This window comes from Hippocampus comes, unplaced genomic scaffold (genome assembly GCF_001891065.2).
Source record: "Hippocampus comes isolate QL1 unplaced genomic scaffold, H_comes_QL1_v1.1 scaffold327, whole genome shotgun sequence".
NCBI lineage: Eukaryota > Metazoa > Chordata > Actinopteri > Syngnathiformes > Syngnathidae > Hippocampus > Hippocampus comes.
In genome coordinates this window covers 1,206,750-1,229,491 of record NW_017806221.1, presented here as the reverse complement: position 1 = coordinate 1,229,491, position 22,742 = coordinate 1,206,750, and the positions used below count along the sequence as shown (strand labels likewise).

The 22,742-nt window shown below is 39.8% G+C and overlaps 1 protein-coding gene across 1 annotated transcript in view; it reads right to left on the bottom strand.

Annotated features, from left to right (window-relative positions):
- The window catches only part of oxr1a (oxidation resistance 1a), a 185,762-nt gene that overhangs the window by 43,707 nt on the left and 119,313 nt on the right, over positions 1-22,742 (bottom strand). Inside the window, exon 5 of the mRNA XM_019856221.1 lies at positions 8,259-8,341. Coding sequence (XP_019711780.1) covers positions 8,259-8,341 — 83 coding nt within the window. The remainder of the gene's footprint in view (positions 1-8,258; positions 8,342-22,742) is intronic.

The following is a 22,742-nucleotide window of genomic DNA, read 5'->3' as shown; positions in this document are numbered from 1 at the left end:
CATAAAGATATACAGACATTAGTATATAACCCAGATTAGAAAAGGCTCACAAAACGCAGAGGTAAAAACAATCTTGGTAATCATATTCATTTGGCTTGTTTTGTTTTGCAATCTTGAGTTGAGCATTTAGGCAAGTTAGACTCACCGTCAGGAATATTTCCCACGGAATACACATTTACTGGCAAACATATGAACTGACATGTCAGAGCAGCAGAGATGTTCCTTGTTTTCTTGTGGTACCCAACACAAGGCCTCACGATTCAAAAGAAAGAAAAATGCGTCACAAGTCATAAGCCGTTTATCAGTGTTGCACTGAAAAATGGAGCTTGCCCCAGCTGGGTTAGGGCAATTTTCAGCGTTAAATTGAATTTGTGCGGGCTGATTTAAAACAAAATAAAAAGTTCCCACTTGAAATATCACCAAAATTTAATTCATGTGAAAATTTAGACTTCCGATTTTGACTTGCACACATCAATCAACTTTCACCGGTAATATGCCTCAGGGTCGGGGTCTCAAACTTAACTTATGTGGGGGCTGTTGAAGATAGAGTCTGTGTTTGTATGGGCTGCAAAGTCCAAATCATCATTAAGTGTGGGTGTTGGAATTTTCATTGGGCTGCAACCATATGAATATTTGTATACAGGTTACAAAGTTACAAAACAGAAGAGCATGAAAAGGAGATTAGTGATGCAAGATCACACTTTTTTTCTCAATCAGATTCAGTTAAGGCAGCAACATTGTCGAGGGCTCATCGGTTGCTACCTATATTTAATGATGATTTAATGATCTGTTGTTTTTAAAACATTCATTTGGTTATAATGTCATAGCTAACTGCATTCAAATGTGAAAACACGTTTTCCTTATGGTTCTTTTGGTTAAATGTATCACACAGCCTTGCTTTCATTTCACCCAGAGATCCATGTGCATTTGTTTGTCGCCACCAGTTACGGACCATACAGCAGAGAGGTGTTGCAAGCACCTGAAGCAGTGGCATGCCCACTGGGTGGTTCACCTCTCCAAATATGGATCACAATCATGTCTGCGTGAGAAATGTGGCGGAAGAGAAATAAAAGTGTGCTCACAAAAGCGAAGCCTCAAGAAGCAGACAGGCAGAGATTCATGGTAATTTGTTTTTGTGCAACCGTCATGGGACTACATCTTCGCGTAAGTGTGTGAGTGTGTGTGTGTGTGTTTTACCCTTTTGTGCATGCGTATGTGCATAAGCAATATTTTCCATGCGAGCGCCACAGAATGGTAACTTGCACAAGTTAGATATGACTGATCATTTCCAACAAACACAGACAGTATAGTCAGAAATAGGTAGCTGACGAAAAGAGGAATCACTGCAAACAACCGAGAACCCAACACTGGTCAACAGCAAATTTTCATCAGAGATGGCTTTGTGTCTCCCTCATTGTTTTTTTTTTTTTTTTACACTGGTTACAAAAATCTCAATTTTTTTTTCAAGCACATCGGGTTTTTGAGATATTTTCACTTTTTGTTTTTAAGTTTGACTTGTAAAAGCATGCGTAATACGGATTTTGCCATGTGTTGTAATATATAGCTATGACGTTTCAGAATAAAATTTCACCGGTGGTGGCTAAACCTAACCTATAAGTCATAAATATCCATGCATCCATCCGTCCATTTTCTGACCTATTTATCCTCACAAGGGTCGCGGGGTGTGCTGGAGCCTATCCTAGCTGTCTTCGGGCAGTAGGCGGGGGGGACACTCTGAACCAGTTGCTAGTCAATCGCAGGGCACACAGAGACGAACAACTATCCATGCTCAGACTCACACCGAGGGGCAATTTAGAGTGTTCCATTAACCTGTTGTTTGATTGCATTCAGGGCTGGTCTGGAAGTTAATCTTCTTCTTATGAAGCCATTCTTTGGTTGATTTGGATGAATCTAAAGTTTTGAAATCATTTATCTTTTTTAGTGTGCAAACTTTTATTCCCACCGTACATAAAGAGATCAAAGAAATGTGCAAATGTGACACATTTAATCGACTTACCTTCAAATTAAACTCAGAGGAGCGTGAATTATTTTGTGACAAGCAAACTTGCCCCTCTGTGGTTGCATTCTGTCAATATTGTTTATAGATGAGCAGAGAAGTGCATAAGCCCCCAGCTATGGAGCTGCATTCAGTCATACATTTAATTAAGACATGCTTATAAACGTTAACAATCGAAGACAAAGAGCGCTGTACTTTTCCTGATGTGCAAACTTCAATTTGCTTTGCTTGTTAATTTGAATATACAGTAAGCTGACATAGTTCTCATTTTCAAACCCATCCATCTTTTCATCTTTCGAAATGCGAGTTATCCAGCTAAAGTTAATGCGGTGGAATTATTAAAAATTCTTAAAAGGCAATCAAGCTCACACTAAATGTTCTATTTTTTGTTTTAGAATTGTTTTGATATTTTGTTTTCAGAAGCTAATGCAAAGACAGTGTGGTGCTGCACTGTTATTGGAAATTCAAAAGCAAATATTTTACATGTATATTCGATTTCCATTAGATGTCACTGAATTACCACTATAACACTTACTTTACTCAAATGAACGTTGACGTGGTGTCCACGGTGCTTCGCTGCTTTTCAGCGTAAAGGAGGCAAAAGAGTCAACTCTATGGCACTTGCAGTATCTTTCATACAGACACCTTTAGCATTCATTTTATTCTCCCTTGATGCTTGCTGTTTGCTAACTCTCCTATCCTTCAAATATTTATTTTTAGGTTCACTGCTTCATTGCTGCACAGTGCAGTACTAATCTACATGTTGCCATCTTACTCCTTCACTATGTGAAACGAAACCCACTGTAACAAATACCGAAATTCTTACCGTCAGTGTCTTACAGCAATTCGTGCACATATGAGTGACAAGTGGTTAGGACTGCACAACTGTCCGTGTTTTATGTTATGTGTTGTGTTTATTATTTTACTTTATGTTAACTGTTTTGTTAACCGCTTTGTTACAGCTGCTGCTGTTGTAAAAGCGCTATATGAATCAGCATGTATTGTATTGTATTGTATAATTTAACTATTTGTTCAATAACATGGTACAGTATATACAAAACATTTGTTTCTGCAAAAAAGGGTCATCCAACAGTTGTATCTAAAATATGGCAATTGCTGGTCCATGTATCAAACAGCTCTTATAGCAGGAGCTCGGGCAATCAATCCTGATAAAATTATCTGGTGTCCAGCAAAGTCAATACAGATAAAACCAATATGTGGGGCACTTTTGGTATCTGCAGTGAGTGGGGTGGGTGGGGTCTATGTTGTGGTGGGGCGCGGCTTGGTAACATTTCAATTTACCATTGTGCTATACAAAGAAAGGCTTGGGATCTTGATCAACCAAAATGGCTTCATCCTTCAAATCCCAGCTAATATGACAATGATGGGACTCCAACAAAGATTGGGCAATTGACTGCAATGTAACGTAGTCATCTTTCACTCATAAGTGAGAGAAGACATGGGACAAATTATAGCATCAAATGACACGAGGAGACAATAGTTTTACATTCTGGATTAGGGCTGTCAGGAACAAGTCTTTTTAGAATCGATTATCATATCGATCATTCCATCGATAACTTGGGTTGCTCTCGATCAATAATAAGAATTGATAGTCTTTCAAATGAATAATCAAGCTTCCTGTTAGGGTGATATCTAACCTTCCAAAGAAAGGTAGCGGCAGCCATCTTCAAAATGACTCGCGCCTAACTAATGGTCACCTTGCTGAAAGGTTAAGGAGATGGATTGAAAATGGCATTTGGCTAGTAAGCCAAAGACTAATGGCTCAATTTAATACTGTGTTGGCATCTTAGTAGGAACATGATGTTGAAGTATCAGCACAAGGGCAAAACCATAAGCAACAATCAGTGAATCAAGCTGGAAATAAAGCTGAATGTACAATTTAATCACCCATAATGACAAGAAGTCATTGCTCTTAATTTTATGATGGATGAATCCAAACGTGGCATGGCAGTTGCCAGGGTGACTTCATCATTACTAACTCAATGGTATGATGCTCTGTACAACTAGATCTTTGCTGTTTCAAGAGCAGATCTAATTTTAGAGCACTATAAGTCATAACATTGTGTCCTTTTCAAGGGTATTTCTTCATGGATTTCTCCTTGTGTCAGATTAAAAGGCCTGTCTGTGCTTTGATAGTCCTCAGAACAAATTACAAGACACACAAAAGAAAGAGCAATCAAATGACAGAACAAGCGGCTTGATTTAATTTGAAATGCCATCTTGCTTGTGGTAGAATTATAGTGTCACCATCAAGTGCAACACTTTGAATCCCCAGACAGGGGAACCACAAGTTACCAACACCCCTTTTAAAGTACAATTTCAGTTCCACACAAAATTTCCAGAGAAAAATGACCTATTTACATACTACTTTCGAGATACGAATCGATGTAATTCTTCTCGCGCTGCATACCCATCACTGGCAATGTGCATAATACATTGCTGTGATCTGAAAACTAGTGATATCATTCCATGACTTAAGGCGAAACTGTTGCATACGTAAGCAGAAGTTCCACCTCGGCATTCTTGGTCATCCAATCACAAACTGCAGTTGCGTTTGAGAGATGTGAAAATAATTTCATTTTCATTAAAAAAAAAAAAAAAAAAAAAGAATTTAAAGCGTGTATGTTATTTAAAATGTAGCATTGATTTAATTTATTCAGAGAACGAACTGTTAATGGCGCTGTCCCTGGAGTTCGTCACGAGGCGAACGTTCCACATAAGATGCATTCACTCAATGACAGTTGCCAGAAGCGACCATGGTGAATGAATGCAGAAGCTGGTCCCTCGTTGTCAGACAGTTGAATGTTTAGCAAACATGTAAATTAAGCGCTAAACAGTTAAAACAGCCATTAAAGAAAATGGAAATTGCTAAAGGGCCGATTATTGGAAGCGCTTGTGATGTGCTCTTCTTCTCGTGTTTTGTAACCAGACTACGTATGTTTTGTTGTTTCGTTCTCATCGATGGACAAATGGGAAAGCACTCTATGGTGACAGCGTGAGCAAGACAGTTGAAAATTATTATTTTTAAATGACCAAAAGAATTTTGGAAGAAATAAACTTTTTAAATGACAATGTGACATCCCATTTATGTATGGATTTATTTTTTTTCTTTTTAAACCAAAAAAAGCTTCTCTGACTTGCTCATTACATAGGAAGACAATTTTTTCAATGGAGGAGCTGTAGTCCCCTTTTTACAAAGAGGCTCATGACTGTATTTTGAAATTTTCCTGTCTGCAATTAAGTAACTCATTCAACAAGCACAAAGTCTATGAAGGAATAAAAATTTTATCAATCAAAACCATCAAAATTTTGCATAGACTGTGGCTATTAATGCTCCTCAATAATTCAACATCAATATATATATATATATATATATATATAGATATCTATCTCGCAATAGACAACTGTATATCAACAGAAATTGCAATCAATATGATGTTGATTTAAAAAAAGAAACAATTTACGAAGCAAACCACAGTATGATGTTAGATTTGTGCCACAATTAAAAACACCTTTGGAAATTTTGAAAGAAAAAAAAAGCATGTTTCGCTGCCAGATATTTTGCATGGTATTTTCCCTCTTGATACTTGTTTTATTGAATTTTTTTGTTAATCTTTCATGAATTTAATTGTTCTTAATGTTATCGTTAATCAATTTGCTTTTCTTATTTTAATAAGGTAAAAAAAAAAATCAACAAATATTAATAGACTAATCTGAAATACATACATTGTGATTCCACCTGCCCTACTAATCGCATTATGTTTAAAAATATTTTTATTTAATGTTTATATTGACCAGTTATTTGACTTTTTCATGGCTGTGTTGACCTCTTAATTAAGGTTAAATGTTATATGTGACAAATAAAATGACCTGAATTCAGCTTTTTTAGAAAGAATGAATGAACGAAAAAATGAACGAACTAACTAATAAATAAATAAATAAATGAATTAGAAAATTAAGATGGGCGAGTGTTTATGTGCCCTCTTTCCAACAAGAGGATAGAATTATGTGAAATATGTTAATTCTGAAACACTTTCGTGTAGATTAGAAAATTAGTTTCTAGCAGACATACATATGCACTTCAGATCAAAAGTAATAACAAACCATTCAATGACAACAGTGAATGATGTGACAGGCAGCTATGAAAATGATCATGACCAGTGACATCAGTTAAAATTAGGGTGACTCAATTTCAATTCAAATTTCACTTTTGAAGCCATCTTCCACTGCGACAATCCCATTCACAGTAACGTCAGCCAAAAAATAAATGGAACAAAATGTAACTGCACGTTCTAATTCTAAGTGAATGCAATTTGGCAGGTAAGACAAGAAAACCTTTATTTGTCTCACCATGGAGAAAATAACGTGCGGCACGTACAATGGGACATGGTGATGTGACATACAGTACATGTCCTTTCAGAGCTTCATTTAGTTTGACTTTAAGAGGCCTCCAACTCCGGCACACAGTGGCTTGAGTGCGAACCTCCACTGAGTGGCTCACCTCTGTGCTGCTCTTTGCCTTTCTTATGTCTGCATCTTAGATCTCCACACCCGTCTCTGTTGTTCCCACAAACTTCAAACACTTTTTAATTGGATGCAGGTCAGCCAATAGGTGGACTAGACTGAATGGACAGGTGTTATCAGTGTCTAGGCAGAATGGCTGTAGCTGTTCAGGTTATTTCTCAATAAGGGAAAAAAAAGGGGTAGAGAAAGAAGGCGGTGTGTGAGGGAGAGGGGCGGGGAGGTGGCGCAAGATGGCATCGATAAAGAGGCATAAGAGGAAACACAGCATTTTCCTGTAGAAGCTGCGAGAGAGATTATAAAGTTATCTACCGGAGAGCAAAATAGGCTGGCTCCTTGGCACAGGAGATGAGTTTAAGATAAAGCTGTTCCTCAAACACTGTCCCAAGTGTCCATCACAATGTTATGTGGGTGGTACAATGTCTTGTTTATGGGTCTTTTTGACACTTCTTCTGGCCTCATCGTCGCTAGGTGCCATCGCTGCATGTTTGGCTACAGGAAACAATCATTGGCAATGCTTAATCCATCCATCACACGATCAGCAACCAGTAAGGGTTGCAATGAGGAGGAACAAAAGAAGAGACTGATAGCTGACAAGAATAGGGTGGCATCTGATGGGATTCAGGTATAAATATTTTTCTTCCTCAAAATTCCACATTAAATGTCTCCTTTTTTGTTTCACCACCGATATATATTTTTGTCTTGCTGTTCATGTCAGGGCCATGACACAATGCTTTTTGCCACAAACTGGTGTAAAACCCTTCACAAGGTAAACAAGGTACTTGTCAAGCTGCAGGTCAAAAATGACTGAAAGGTTAGGAAGGTGATGTTGGAGATGGGGGAGGGCAGCAGATCCCCATCATTTCAAGAAACCTGTTCAGACAGCCAGACGAACACGGACTGAAGAATGAGAAGAAATAAACCGGAGTATGCCATGCTTTTGCTCTCTTCCTCTCTCTTCAGCAGACAGACACATAGAACGAGCGGAGCCACGGTGATACAACTCCTCACTGTTGCCACGGAGAGGGGTGAGGAAAATCTGTCTGACTGCAGCTGCATTTGAGGGTCATTTCAAGAACATCAAGCAGAGCAGAGTCTCGCTCTATGTTCAGTTTGTGCCACTATAATAAGAGCTCCACACCAACACTTAACTACCCATCCATAAACAACAGCTAAATCGATGGAAATGACAATGCAGTTGGAAGGTCATTCACAAGCACAGCTAGCTCTGTGGTGGAATGCTGCCCATATGTGGCACAGAGAATGGAGAAAAAACCCCAAAACAAAACAATGTGTCTCAAATTCTTCTTGAGAAACACACAAAACTATAAATCACCTTGCCTTGCTTATTAGATATGATGACGATGTAGATGTATAGGAAGTCGTTTTACACATTTCCCACAACCTTTCAGTCTGCTCTCTCCCCCTCCAAATGTCAGCACAAAAACACATGAGGCTCAGGTACACGTGTTGCACATGCAAAAACCGACATTACTTCTTGTCCTCACTGATGACCTACCAAGCATGGGTAGACACGGTGCACATAAACATCCCCTGCAAAGCTAGTGAGAGCACCAGAAATCGCCACCAACTGACGCACACACAGAGCAGCAGCAGCACCATGCAAGCAGAAGATGGTCAGACCCACCAAAACGGCATTAGACAAATAAAGAGCTTGTTTGTTTTGTGTGCTACTCACAGAATATTCGATGGTCCCTTTGGGTCTCTGGAATGACATGCGCCTCCCATCCTTCTTCTCTGGGGTCTTCTTCTGGCCGGTATCTGTAAGCAGGCGAGGCAAGGTACGCATTACATTCATGTTCCTCTTTCCCCAGCTTGTCACAAGCTGCCGTTTCCCAGCCCCGTGGGTAGACAGCTCATTCGTCAACAGTGAGGGAGCCAGCCAGCCAGCGATGTGAGCTGTGAGCGCCGGACAGCGCTCTCTCTCTCTCTCTCTCTCTCTCTCTGTCTCGCTCTCTCTCATGCTGTCTGTCTCTCTCTCTCTCTGCTTCTCGCTCTGGTTCTACACTCGTGCTCTTCGACCGTCTCTCACGCTGTCCCCCTCTGCCACTCTCTCTTTTTTCTCCTCATAGGATCACCATGCAGAGCAATGACAGCTGTTGAAAACCAGTTCACCTTTCCTTCTTTGCGTTACTGCCTCTCACAGAACAGAGCAGGCTGACCTCCATCAGAGGGATGCTCTGGATGTGAAGTTGAGAGGGTTCAACAGGAGAGGAAGACGTTGGGAAGTAAGATCAGTCAAGATAAATACATATAGGAAGGACAGAGACAGGAGAGCTTAGTCCTGCATCTAAATAATAATGGGGCTGTTATGTGGAAAAGTGGCGACGATATAAGCGCTTGTTTTGGTTGTTTTCTGTGAGGCAATCGTTTGGGGATTCGAGAGAGGCACCAGCAAATGTGATGGGAACAGACAAATGACACTGAAAATACTCAGTACATTGTAGTTGCAGGTCACTTTTGATGAAAAAGAAAGGTACAGTGATTGGAAATTACGCCTCTGTAAAGCGATGTGAAGGGGTGGAGAAACAAGAAGGGGGTGGATAGAGGAACTGCGTTAAAGGCAAGAGAGTTACTGGCGTACTGAGGCATTGCATGAAAGCGAGAAGAACAGAGATTAAAGAAGCTGGAATAAAACTCTTGGGGGGGGGCGCGTTAAAAAAAAGTCGCCAACTGTATGCTGTCAGATTCTGTATTCAGCAAGTTTTGCACTGATATGAACCTTTTGTAAAGTGGATAAAGAGTGAGAAAATTGTGAATGTTTTGGGGCCTTGTCTCGCCCCCCTTTTTTTTTTTAAATGCCTCACAACTTTAATAAACCTTTGCATATTGATTGCGATGCATCAAACTGATGCCTTTTTAGGAGAAATATGGGCGTCGGTTATGCAAAATAGAGAGCCGCAGGCACACAATGGCAATTATATGATGAATTACTATTTATCAACATATGCACAGTGGTGTGAAGAAAATGGGCTAGTGCACACACGTGGTGAATAACGATGGTGATTTTGTGTAGAAGCTCAACTTGTATGCAGAGTATGAACATTCCTACACTTCCATTGGTGAATGAGGCCCATGGGTAAGTTTAATTTTTGAATTTTTTTTCCCCCCAAGTTGTCAGACAAAAACGATCAAAGATGTTAGATACTCGCCTTAAGGTCTAGTGAGACTGAAAACTCACCTATAATTACATGTACCTAGCGTGGCAGGCGTTAATTAAAGCGCTTGCCTTTCTGCCTGCTCTGAAGCCCTCCGCTCTGCTTCCAATGACCAGTCAAACGCAGCCTTTGCAATCAGCAAATCACATTTTTATCAGATCGTGATTTGATTGCAAATGCAATTAATGGTTCAGCCCAAGTATTCAAGAGTTGCTGTTTGGTGCAGTGGCACAAATACAACTCAAAATCAAATATGCCGATTACGCCTACTTACCATCTTCCACCGAGGGAAACTTCAAAGTGAGAGAATCCAACTCCTCTCAAGAGGACTGGCTCCAGAGCCCAAGCCATGAACTTGGGTTGAGGCAAGCTTGACTTTATCTTTTGACCTCCTCGCACACCATCTCGGGTTCCTTTCCTACCACAGAGGGCAACTTTATATATTCCACATCTCCCTAGAGCCAGCTTCTGTAATTGGGGATGTTACTGCCAGCGTTTTCACCTTCAGCCACCTTCCAGCTCACACTGCATCAAACCCCATTGACCCCTCCTACAAGTGGTGAGCCCATTCGATGGATCAACGGAGTGGTAAGTATAATAGTGAAATGTTATGTATTGACAATGAAATATTATGATAAAATGATGACATCCAGTATTTGTGTCTATGAAACTGCTGATAGGTGTATCATCAGGACAAATTGTCCAAAGAACATTGCTTGGATGAGAAGGCTTACCGTTGGGAATTTCACTAGTCTCTTTAGAGGGGTCAGGAACAAAAAAAATCTCAAAATATAGCAAAAATGTTGGACAACACAGCAGACAAGTCATAGCTCTTGCTTGCTTGTATCATCCACCCAACATGCACATCAAAATAAAAGCACAGCTTTCAAAGTTAAAGCAATGCATATTTTACCTTTCTGACTTCACTGTGAGGGCCTGTCGGTGACTGGCGGTGGGCCGGATATGGCCCGTGGGGCATACTTTGCCCAGGTCAAGCCTACTCTGTTTATCAGACAGATGGCATGTGGAAGAGAATAATAGCTCTTCATTAACAGATGCAGAGAAGAAATTTGCACATGGTGAGGGAGTGATTGGTTCAAAATTAAACCTCACCATTTAATTTGCACTTGCGGCTGAGCACATTTAACCATTGTTCCATAACAGAGGCACACATTCTATTCCACTATATAGAATCGAGGAGCCACTGCAATGTCCTCTATTAAGACATCTTCTTTACTCTTGCTCAATCTACAAATTACAGCGTGGTTACTTCTTGTGAACCAGCCGCTTCAGCGACATACTGGGAATTTTCATTTTTTGTCAACTCAGGTTGTGTTGTCAAAAGCATGATGGAGTGAATTCCAGCAGTGATTTGTTTTTGTCGACAGGGCATGGGCTTCAAACTCAATTGCACAGGTGCCAAAAAACTCAAAGCACACTTTGAGTCGTTGGCAGAATAATTTTAACATTATCGAGCAAACTAAAACTGAGTGTTTTTGAGTATACATGTCAAACAAAACAGGCTACATTCTCACTCCAAAACTACAAAAGACAATTTCTGGAGAATTACGTGAATGCTTAAATACTGACTGATACTGAATGATGCGCAATGATAATGGCGGTGGCACATGAGGAATGATATCGAACTATGTTGAAAGATATGGACTGATGTGGAATGGTATAGAATGGGGGTGTCAAACTCATTTTTGTCGCTGGCCACTTTGGAGCTATGTCTTCCCTCGGAGGGCCAATCTGACAGTGAAACCAAATAAATGTTTCATCATCACATCGTATTATTACTTGTACACAACAAATGGAATTGATGGATTACTGTTTTGAAATCAGTCAATTGTTTGTTGTTTATTCAATTATTGTCCAAGTGAGCGTAAACAGGGTAAAAAATATATATATACCCCCCTGAATGTTGTGGTATAAATTAACAGATAAGGTTGCTAGTTATCTATTTGGCTGGTTACCCAAATAAAACAGCAACTGTTGTAACACTACAAGCGATTTTATTGTTGTTGATGTTTCCCATATAGCAGGGTTGTCAAACAAATTTTTATCGCGGGCCACTTTGGAGTTATGTCTTCCCACGGAGGGCCATTATGAAACCAAATAAATGTTTAATCATCTTATCGTATTATTAGTTGTACACTACAAATTGATGGATTACTAGTTTTGAAATCAGTCAACTATAATAGTTTGTTAAATTATTGTTCAGGTGATTGTAAACAGGGTAAAAAAACTATTGCAAAATTTCAACATTATTTATTACACATGACAATTTGAAATTTTGGTACAGGTTTTAGGAGGGATCATGGGAGGTGACACACACACATGATTTGCTTTCACGGGCCACACAAAATAATGTAGTGGGCTGGATCAGGCCCCCAGGCCTTGAGTTTGACACGTACTGTAAAGAGTATTCTACATGCCAATTAATGGACTCACCTACAATAACACAAGGTCAAGTGTGGGTGGAATGGTCAGTGAGTTTCATGTGAGTGGACTCAGTATAAAAAAACAGAAATAAGATCCACTATATGTAACATGTATTGAATTAATGTATCCTTAAATATCTTTATAGTGCTGAGTTATATAGGCAAACTAACTAAAGGTTCTTTCTCTCCTTCAGAATGTGTTTCTCTCTTCATGCATATTGCTCAAGATGAATCACGGTTGCTAAATTTACAGTTCCTTATACATTGCAATGACAAAATAAGCACAGGGGAGTATGAGAGAAAACACCAAATGTGACTAACATTACCTCATGGTCTGATAGATTACACAAGCAGCAGATTTTCCTCTGCTCCTTTGTTTTTCCTGCCTGCTGGCTATGTATCCCACCCCAGCTGTTATTTTTAGATTAGTAGTTGGGGAGTCAAAAGCCCTCGGCCACAGTCACAAGGCACAGCTTTTGTTTCTAAGATTGGTTAACACTTTATCATGACTAACATTTGTGTCGCCTGGAAGAGGTCCGAAAACAAAAATCATCTGGCTTGTTGAAGATTGTATTTCGTAGCCCTTGGCAACTCCAGGTGAACTGAAACAAAACTATACTTTTTCATTATTACTGAAAATACTGTTATGTAGATAGACAATTATACATTTGATAGAATGAGTTATGTTGCTTTACGGTGATAGGATGATCAAGGTTCACGCTCCCCATTTGCCATGTCGCCAATGATGAGTTGAAACGGGGAGTGGCGTGGTAAATATTCCCCATTGCATTTCCCATTCCCCAGTCCTGCAAAGGGCAGATTCGTCTGTCAAAACTGTCCCGGCAAAATCCGTGTGAAAAGCTAGCGCTACAGGACAAACTACAAATGTCCGACAAAACAAACGTGATGTCATGGCTAACTACACTTAGGTGTGGCTAGGAGATTTTTATTCTGTTTAGCCGCGTTGGCTAAAAGGTTGCGTGACCCAACAATCCTTCCTTCATTACTCTTTAGTGGTCTTGGTCCACTGGTGATAAATACAGAAATGGATACAGAAATACGGTTGCGGGATGCCTTGTCTCTTTTCTAAAGTACCTTCTAAGGAATAGCTGACTTCTAATGTTGTACAATCAAACATCAGCAACAATTGGAAGTGAGTTTTAAGAAAGCTGAACGGTGGACCAGTGGCACATCTGCCTCACATTTCTGAGGCTTCGAATCTGGTCTCTGGCCTTCCTGTGTGGAGTGTGCATGCTTTCCCTGTGGGTTTTCTTTATATCCCTCTCACTTTCCAAAAACATGTTTCTTAGGTTAATTGAAGACGCTGTCCATAGGGGTGAATGTGAGTGTGAAAGATTGTTTTGTCTATACTTGCCCTGCGATTGGCTGGTGAACAGTCGAGGGTATAACCTGCCTCTTGTCCAGCTGGGACAGGCTCCAGCTTACCCGCAACACTAGTGAGGGAGGATAAGCGGTACAGCAAATAGATGGCGTTTTAAAAGTCATTACTTTGTGCAGAGGGTTAAGTACTATTGATTTACTGCGTTAACTCACACAGTCTCACAGCTTCACATATGACTTCGTAATGCCCTTTTGTGAACATTTGAGCAAAGAAAACATGTTTTGAAGAGCTATAAAAGAAGAAATTGTTTTTGGATATAAACAAGTAACATTCTCAAACATGCTTTAAAGCTGGCCAGGTCTAAACTATGTTTAGTATGCTCACTCAAGTACTTAATGAATGCAAACAAAACAATACATAAAACCTCGGGGTTCAGGGGGCGAATGCTGACAATCACACCTTCACTGTACGAATAGAACAATTATGGTAAAGTAAGGTAAACATATTAATTTTACATCAAAGCTATGTCGTTTTGAATGTTGTATTGCGATCTTTTGAGAAATACTTTGGTGGCGATTAAGAATGTATTGAAGCTGTGGAGACATGAATGCCACTCTGAGACATGGGTTGCTCATTTTACAAGCTCAGGCAGCAGACAGTCGCCACAAAATCTTGATGACAGAAATGGAGGATACATAAATTGTACAGCTGAATAATTGTGGACCACCTGTCAAAGAGTGTAAACATGGTACATCTTCAAGTGTCTAAATCAGGTGTCCAAACTTTTTTCTTCAAGGGACATCAACAATCAAAGGACACAAGGAACCTTTCTGACATTTGTTTTTAGCATGCTTATTAAAATCGAACAATCAATCAAGGAATTATGTACCATAGTTATGAGCTGTTCTTTTTTTTTTTTTTTTTTTTTGTAGTTATATTAACATCTGTTAAAGGTGATCAGGCAAACAGTTTGCAATTTTTCATGATTTTGGGGTGACCCATAGCCCTGTATCCTACTAGAATAGATCCGCCCCTGCCATAAATCGGTTGTCCACATTCAGAATCAAAGAGTAATTGGTAATGAAATGATAATCATTCAACCAGTGTTTACTTGAACATCTTAATTATTAATTATCATAACTCCTGAGGATAAGTGGTTTCGAAAATGGATGGATGGATGGGTGTACGTACACAAGTCAGACCTTGACACAGACAGCAGAAAGTGGAGGAAAACATTTTTTGCTTCTGACAATCAAATATTTTAATTCATGAGGCATTACAAAGAAAAACACTTTGATTTTAGTTGTGACTAATTTCTTTGCATGTCTCGAAAAACTCTACAAGTCAACTTCTTTAGTTGAGGGATGGGGGATTGGATGCCTGCCCCCCAACACACACACACTCTCTACGTGAATCAGAACTCCCACAACTAATATGCCCCAAAGATCGATACCAAAAGCACAAATGTACCAACAGCATTGAATCAAAACTATGCCAGAAAGTAGTGTAAGTGTGGTTTCATGTTAGTTAGAATAATCCCTATTCTGACAAATGTCCAGCACAAGGGTTCAGGGCAGTAGAGGAAATCAAAATTTCACACAGAGTACACAATCCCTATCACTCACTGTATGCAGAGGATTTCATTAATTCTATTATTGATTCTGATTATCAATCAGAGTTGATGTGTGTGAGTGGGTATCTGTGTACGCATGCAGGTAGGTTATGCTTGTTTGTATGTGCATGTCTATGGTCGAACAGGAAGCGGTCGATCTGAACTGTTCCCTGATTAACAGAATAATCACACTGGTAATTCTGGGTAATTTTTTACTCTGTGAGATGTTTCCGCAGGGTTCTCGGTTACCGAGGCCTGCCACTGGTAATGCCGCACTCATCTTAATTCGTATTCTGACAGCGTGTACTTCTGTTGTCATAGAAACAAATCTGGTGTGAACTTTGAAAGGAAACTTGCCGTTGGAAGGAATGGGGCAAACCTGCCTGCCTCATCCAGAATTTCACCTTACAAGAAAATCACTCATAGTGTGTTTTGAAACAAAAGGAGACATACAGCAGTCGCCATGAATGAAGTGTTAACTCTTCATTCAAAATCCTGTCATATTGTAGAGGTTGGATCAACATTCAGATCTGCAATACCAAGCGCATACCCTCACTTTGCCAAAAACACATCGATAAGCTACGTTCACACTGAAGTGTAGATGCTCAGTATGCATTTGTTCATATATCAAAAACAAATGAAACTCCTATTGACAATGGAAGGCGCCTGTGAAGTGACGCACACAAAACACCACATCACACGATACGGTGTGCTTATTGAAGGAAATATGGTCCCCCGTGTAGGGCTCAGTCCAGTGATACATTTGTAGTAATTTCAAGGATTTGGTGTTTGAACTGACTGGTCCCCATATATACTGATCTGTTCTCAAACATCTTGTCAAATAATTGTGACATTAGTTGCCTTTTGCGACTGTGCAACTGCGTCCAAACTGCAGTTGCATTGGATGCATACCGATTGTTATCTACATAAGAGGGCTCATCATCTGAATGAAGTAGATTGTTTACACTGAATGAAAAAAAAAACATTAAAAAAAAAAAAAAAAGATACACGTCACATATGGGCCAAAAAATAAAAATAAATCGAACTTGACTGGCAGAATGAACATTGCAATAATACCTACCAGGCTGAAGTCAGTGAAAAGGTGCCACAGGAAGCCGTGTTGTTTCTCTTCAACTCGGAATCTAAAGGCGTACATACGTTTTCCAGCTTCAGAGGTAATAACAGAGCTGAAAACGAGGGATAATGGTGACCTTTTTTGTTTAAGAGCAATTCATGCTGTCATACTGTATAGGTCACACCAAGCGCTAGTGAGGACGTTGCCATTCATCTAATTATCTGTTTGCGGCAAGTCCACATCAGCCGTGCAAATGGGTGCAGATACACTGTAATAACCTACTTTGGTGAATTCAGTCTGAAGGCACAGACTTATAAATGCTGGCTCTGTTCCACCTCCGAAAAACCGTGTTTAACGTAAAGTTCTCCAAGAAGTAAAAGTACCTCGTAACATAACAAACAGCAACGTGGATCTCCATGAATCTTATTCCACTTTCGAGGAAATTATCGCGCTTTTGAGACTTTTGACACACAATGTAAGCATTCCCCCTCAAGTGCCATCATCCTCCACATACATTGAGTTAGGCTTGGTGTTTATGTGGACTTTCTTTATGTTCCGCTTAATATTTCATCGGCAGTTTCACGTGAGCCCTCGCTGTTGTGACTTCAACCATTTAGATAAGAAGCATGGCGACATCAGCGGCAGCGTCTTCGACAGTGACAACTGCTTTCAAAATAAAGAGCCCCCGGCTAGTGAGTCTCGTGTGTTCACTTTCGCTCCACTTTCACTTCACACCCTGGTTGCGACTTTCCGCCCCTCTGTTACGTCTCCGAAACTATGTCATACAGCCGGCAGATCTGCATGTAAACTTCATCCTGCTAAGCTAGTTTGGTACCTTACACAGGACAGGGAGCCATGGAAAATCAAGCCAAGACTGTTTGTCTGAAACGGGTTTATTGTTACCCTTTAACTGGCAGACCCTTGTCTAATCTTTCAGTATATTTCTAAATTGCAACCTGAAAAAGGTGCAATTTTGCTGTCAGGTTCATTGGGGGGAAAAGTTTTTGGGAGTGTAAAAGACAATTCTATTAAGATTAAACTACTACTAAGATGATTTTTGAGGTCGTGTTATGGTGTTATATTGGTGTATATTATGAAAGGTGTTATAAATACTGATGATATAACTTGGTCAGTGATATTATTTGAGCTTACTGCTCTTATGAAATATAGGTAATGTAAAACAAGTGCAAAAATAAGGTAAATGGGCTTTCACCTGGATTGTTCTTTTTGATCTCTGCAGGATTTAAAACACTATAACGTTGCCCCCTCATTGATGATGTAGCCTCAGGAGCAAGTAGGGGTTTCATATCTTGCTCAAGGACACTTGGACATGATGACAGGCGCTCCGGTTTGAACCCACAACCATTGGGTTGAAAGACAACCACTCTTTCAACTTTCAAGATTGCCACCCTAAGGTGTTTTGACTTGACCTCTCATAGGACTTGACTTGAGATATCATGTGACTTTAAAATTCTTCACTTGACTTGCCCAAGACAAATCGTCTTGTGAGTTGAAGGTTACGACTTGTGACTTACTTGTGACTTGCACATCACTCCTGGTTGGTAACAAACTGACTGAATCACAGAATGCACCATATGTAGTAATCGAAGCGATGGAGAAAATGGATCGGTTGATGGATCAACTGGGAAGGAGACATTGTGTTTGATAAAAGCAAGGCTAGGCAGTTTCACATTTAAGTTCAAACTTCAAAAGTAAAAGTATTGTAAAAGCAGAGGTTTTGGAGAACATAATTTCAACTCTGTGTGCATTATGGAAAAACTTGCTTTCGACACAAATTCTGCTAAAAATCAGAGTTTGTCCGTCTCTCAGCTGCCCTAAACAAGATGTATTCTTTGACCTTATTGTCACATGTATTCTAACTGTGAATCCTCATACATTTGATGTTACGGTTATTGCTGTGTGACCAAAGACACGGCTGGGGAAAGGAGGGCTAGGCTCAGGAGTAAATGGGGCATGAGGGTGTTTCTAGTCAAAGTTTGCACAGGCTGATTAATGCACTTCAATAAATTGGAATCCCATGGAAAACTTCATTTATTTCTAATTCAAAAAGTCCAAAACATACAGGGACTTTAAGCAACTCTTGAATGTGTCCCTCTTGCACTCTTCCTTAATAATGGATAGATGAATACCCCAAAGTGATGTTAAATGTACTTTCATCTGAAAATGGGACTTGGGAGCACTGAGCTCTTGTTCTCTTCAGCCCGGGTAAGGCACTTCTGACATTGGCTCTCTGGTTCAGGAGTAGTTTGACACCAGGAGTGCGACAATTCCTTGTTCCGGCGATGCACGGCGGCACAATGCAATGACTCAAATCTCAGTTCTCTCCTTGATGTTACGCCACGTAAAGCTGAGGTTACTCCTGTACCTTGTGCATCTGTTCTACCACATATTTTCTTTCTACCCAGCTTATTAGCTAACGTATTTATGTACTGGGCTATTGAGGTGACAGAGGTAACAGCCATAAGTTTAAACTATGATTTATTATGACTTGCTCTCCTTATGGAGGCCCTCTGTCAGTGAAAGCAGTAACTGAGCTACTGAAATAAAACTGATCTGTACATAACGTACATTCGGTTGCAATGTCCCCAAAAGTTACTGCATCATTGCTGAAACTAAAACACAACACTGAAAATAAACTTGTTGCCTCAGGAGAAACTCGAAATATTGCTATAGTGCATATCTTTTTGGTACATAAATGCATCTTCATCTCATAGTGTTTCCTTGTGGAGCACACTGGCAACGCAGAGCTCAGCAGCAACACTAACCTCTCAGGTTACATGTCCAATAAATAGCAGAAGTGATGAGCTCAGATATGGGAAACACAACCCTGCATTCTCAGATCTTCTTATTGAGCGAGAAGCACAGGATCCTCTTAAGGAATTGTGATTTAAAGTCTGCTATTCCATAGGGTATGCTCTCATGTAGGGAAAACCGACACTGTAAAATTCAGTCCTCTGCAATTACAATTCAGAGTGCATAATACAAATTCAAACAATAACGAACATTAAAATAAAGTCAAAACTACAGGGATTAAGGTTGTCCCGATCCAATCATGCCATCGGAGATCAGGGCAGATCACATGAATATGTGGACAAAATTGCTGGGAGCTCTCTGTAAATGAAAGAAAATGTCTCATACGCTTCTACTACTACTACTACTACTACTACTACTAATAATAATAATAATAATAATAATAAAACTAATTAAATGAAAATTAACCAATGAAGATCAGGCATTGCTTTTGAATTGTGATTTAACAGAAATACTTTTTTTAAAAAACTCATGAAACAGGTCTGGACAAAAATGATGGCACCCATAAGAAAATATTCAACATAATTTGACCATAGGGACAACCAAGCTGTGTCCTCTAATTTGCATCACAAGTGTCTTCAAACTTATTAGCAGTCAGTCGACCGGTTTAAAGTTAACAAGTAGTCACAGTGCCGTTTGGTGACGCGGTATGTTGACACACTAAATGGACCAGAGGAAGCTAAGGAGAGATCTGCCTCAGGAGATTAGAAAGAAAATTATGGCATGCAGGTATTAAAGGTAAAGGCTACAAGACCATCTACAAGTACCTTAATATTCCTGTAAAATCAACGGGAATGTAGCCAATGTTTGTGGACGTGGCCACATTAGGAAACTTGATAACATATCAAAGACAGGGATAATATGAATGGTAACAACAGAGCCCAGAACAACCTCCAAAGAAATTAAAGGTGAACTCCAAGGTCAAGGTACATCACTGTCAGATCGCACCATCTGTCGCTGTTTGAAACAAAGTGAAATACATGGGAGATACGACTGTTGAAAATAAACCGTAAAAAATACAATCGCCAAACTGCATGTAGACAAGCACAACAACGCTTCTGGGAGAATGTCCTGGATCGGATTTTTTTTTGCCCATATGCGACCTGTACCTGATTTTTTTTAATGACAGTCTGAACAGCTCAATTAAGATTTTTTTCACTTTCATATGTGGTCCTTGATTGGATACGAATGCAATTTTTTGCAATGCGACCTTAGTCTGAACGGCCAGGTCACATATATCCTAACTATACGTCATCCAAAGCCCGAAATGCGCTCTGTGCCGGCGGGAATCATTGCTTTGGGTGGAGGGTGACATTTGTCTATGGATCAGCAAAGTTGTTTTGAGTAACAGTATTGACTTTGTTTATACTTTCATTCAATCCCACTTAAAAAAAACATTTATGGCGAGAGTAGTAATGCAGCTACACAGACGATTCATTTATTACACATGGTAATGATGTGACGCCATCTTTTGTAGGCGTCTCCGGAAAAGTCCCGCCTTATTTCCCCAAAATATTAAGACCTCCTCTCGCATCGCTCCTCTGTACAAATGAGACGATAAAAAGATAAACCCCACATTTACTGGTAAAAGGACACTTTGATCCTCTCCTCTTTCATCTATAACTGCTTCAGACAACAAAGTGTATGCAGGAAAGTGGTGAAGATTGCACGACTGTCTGTGTCCGATGTGTTGTGTTGTGTTATTTTGACTTCAAGATGGCGCCGCGTGAGTGGCTGCCTTTCCAGCAGCTCCTATATTTTGTTGTTCTACTTCTTCCATTCATAACTTTGCTGCTGTGAATTGGGAATTTCTCCATTGCGAGCCTAATAAAGTTTTCTTATCTTATCTTATCTTATCTTTACTCCTATTAACACTACATTGCGAGTGAGGTCGCCTTTTCTTCTGCACATGCAGATCATTTTGGTGACAGTGGTGCAGTAGTCTACATAAACAATCCAATGATCAACTCTTCCACTTGACAGTCCTGCACAGGCATTTCTAATGAACCTGAATGCCATGCATGCATTTTAGGAGCAGAAGAGCATGCATCTAATTAGACAGAGAAATTAACCTGGCTGCAAATGAGCACATGAGCTTGACAACTATGCATGAAGTGAAGCCCATTTATAGTCAATCAAGTGCAGAGGACAATTCAGGGCTCCAGACTGCCCTTAAATGATCGTATTTTACCCCTAAAATTCAAGACAGTCCGAGTACCGGTACGTTTTTCATCCACTTTCACTTGTTCGACTGTGGATTTGCCGTTTTTTGAATTTGTATTATTAAATATGTTCTCCTTGGCATACTGAAGTTTTGTTTTTTGTTTTTTTTTAATCCAGTTTATAAAATACCCTCAGAGATTCCACTGATTGTACATCAATAAAAATACAAACTGGAATCTCTCAGGTCAAACTATTTTAGGATGAAGGTCTGAATATGATTTGTTTGGATTTTGAAACCAAATTCCAACAAGAAATGATTGTTTTCTACTGGAAATATAAATCCATGACAGCGTAGATCTGTCAGATCACAAACCCTGTATGAAGGGTGGTTAATTTTTGGGATGTAAAAACACTGAACACTCAGTCTTCACTTCAATGATCAAAGGCAGGTATCATGCACAAGGATGCAGATCACGCATTCCACTTTTTTAACATTCTTACTTGACACACAACGTGAAAAGATATTAACCACTGTAAAGCCAAAAAAATGCGTTCACTTTGATACTTCATGACAATACGCATTTGTGAAGCTGGCGCTTTGAACAAGTCTCCCTTAGCCACTTTCAGTTCTTCTGGGAACATTTTCTTCTTATATTAACCCTCTGTATTCAGACTTTTTGCATTTAATGGAAAATGTGTCAAAAAAGCCACAAAAAGACGAGGAAGGACTATCTTACACCGTTATCTTTTATGCTCTGACCTGAAAGACTTTGCTAAAATCTCATGTTATGCATGACAACAATTTGAGCTTGAAGGTTATGTGCGACTTTGGAGGTTGCACATTAGTGGAGAAAAATAACAAGATGCCATTATCGTGGAGAGATGCCCTGATGTGAAAATACCTTGGGGACATGACTCACAGGCTGCATGGAGTCTGAGCATGCACTGCCATCTGATTTTAAATGCTCTGAATGCCTCGGTGAAGTGTCCTCTTGACAAACAGGGCAAGAAGTGCAACCATTGTAACATGTCTATGGGTTTTTCTCAGAGTTGGGAATTGCTGACTGGAACTGCGTGGAAATGTGCTGGTTGAACATGATTTGCAAATCATTGTTTCTTTGGTTTTATTTACATTTAAGAAAGCGTCCCAATTTCATTGGATTCGATTTGTAGGATTTATTTTAATGGTTAAATGGGCTGTCACTTGTACAGTGCTTTTCTACCTCAGGTAGTCAAAGTGCTTCACACCATTACCTTATTCACCTACTGATGACGCAGCATAAAGAGCAACTGGAGGTTCAGTATCTCGGTCAAGGACACTGACATGATTGCAATGGCTGGGGATCCAACCACCAATCACTGGGGTGGGAAACGACCACTCAACTACTGAGCCATGGCTGAGTCATTTTTAAAGGGGCAGCCGACTCCCAAATTTTCTTTACAATAATATGTTCCATCTGGCGCCAACGTTATTTTAATTACTATTGCGTTTGAGGAATATGAATTATGCAGTGAAATCCACTCGTTTTTATTCAT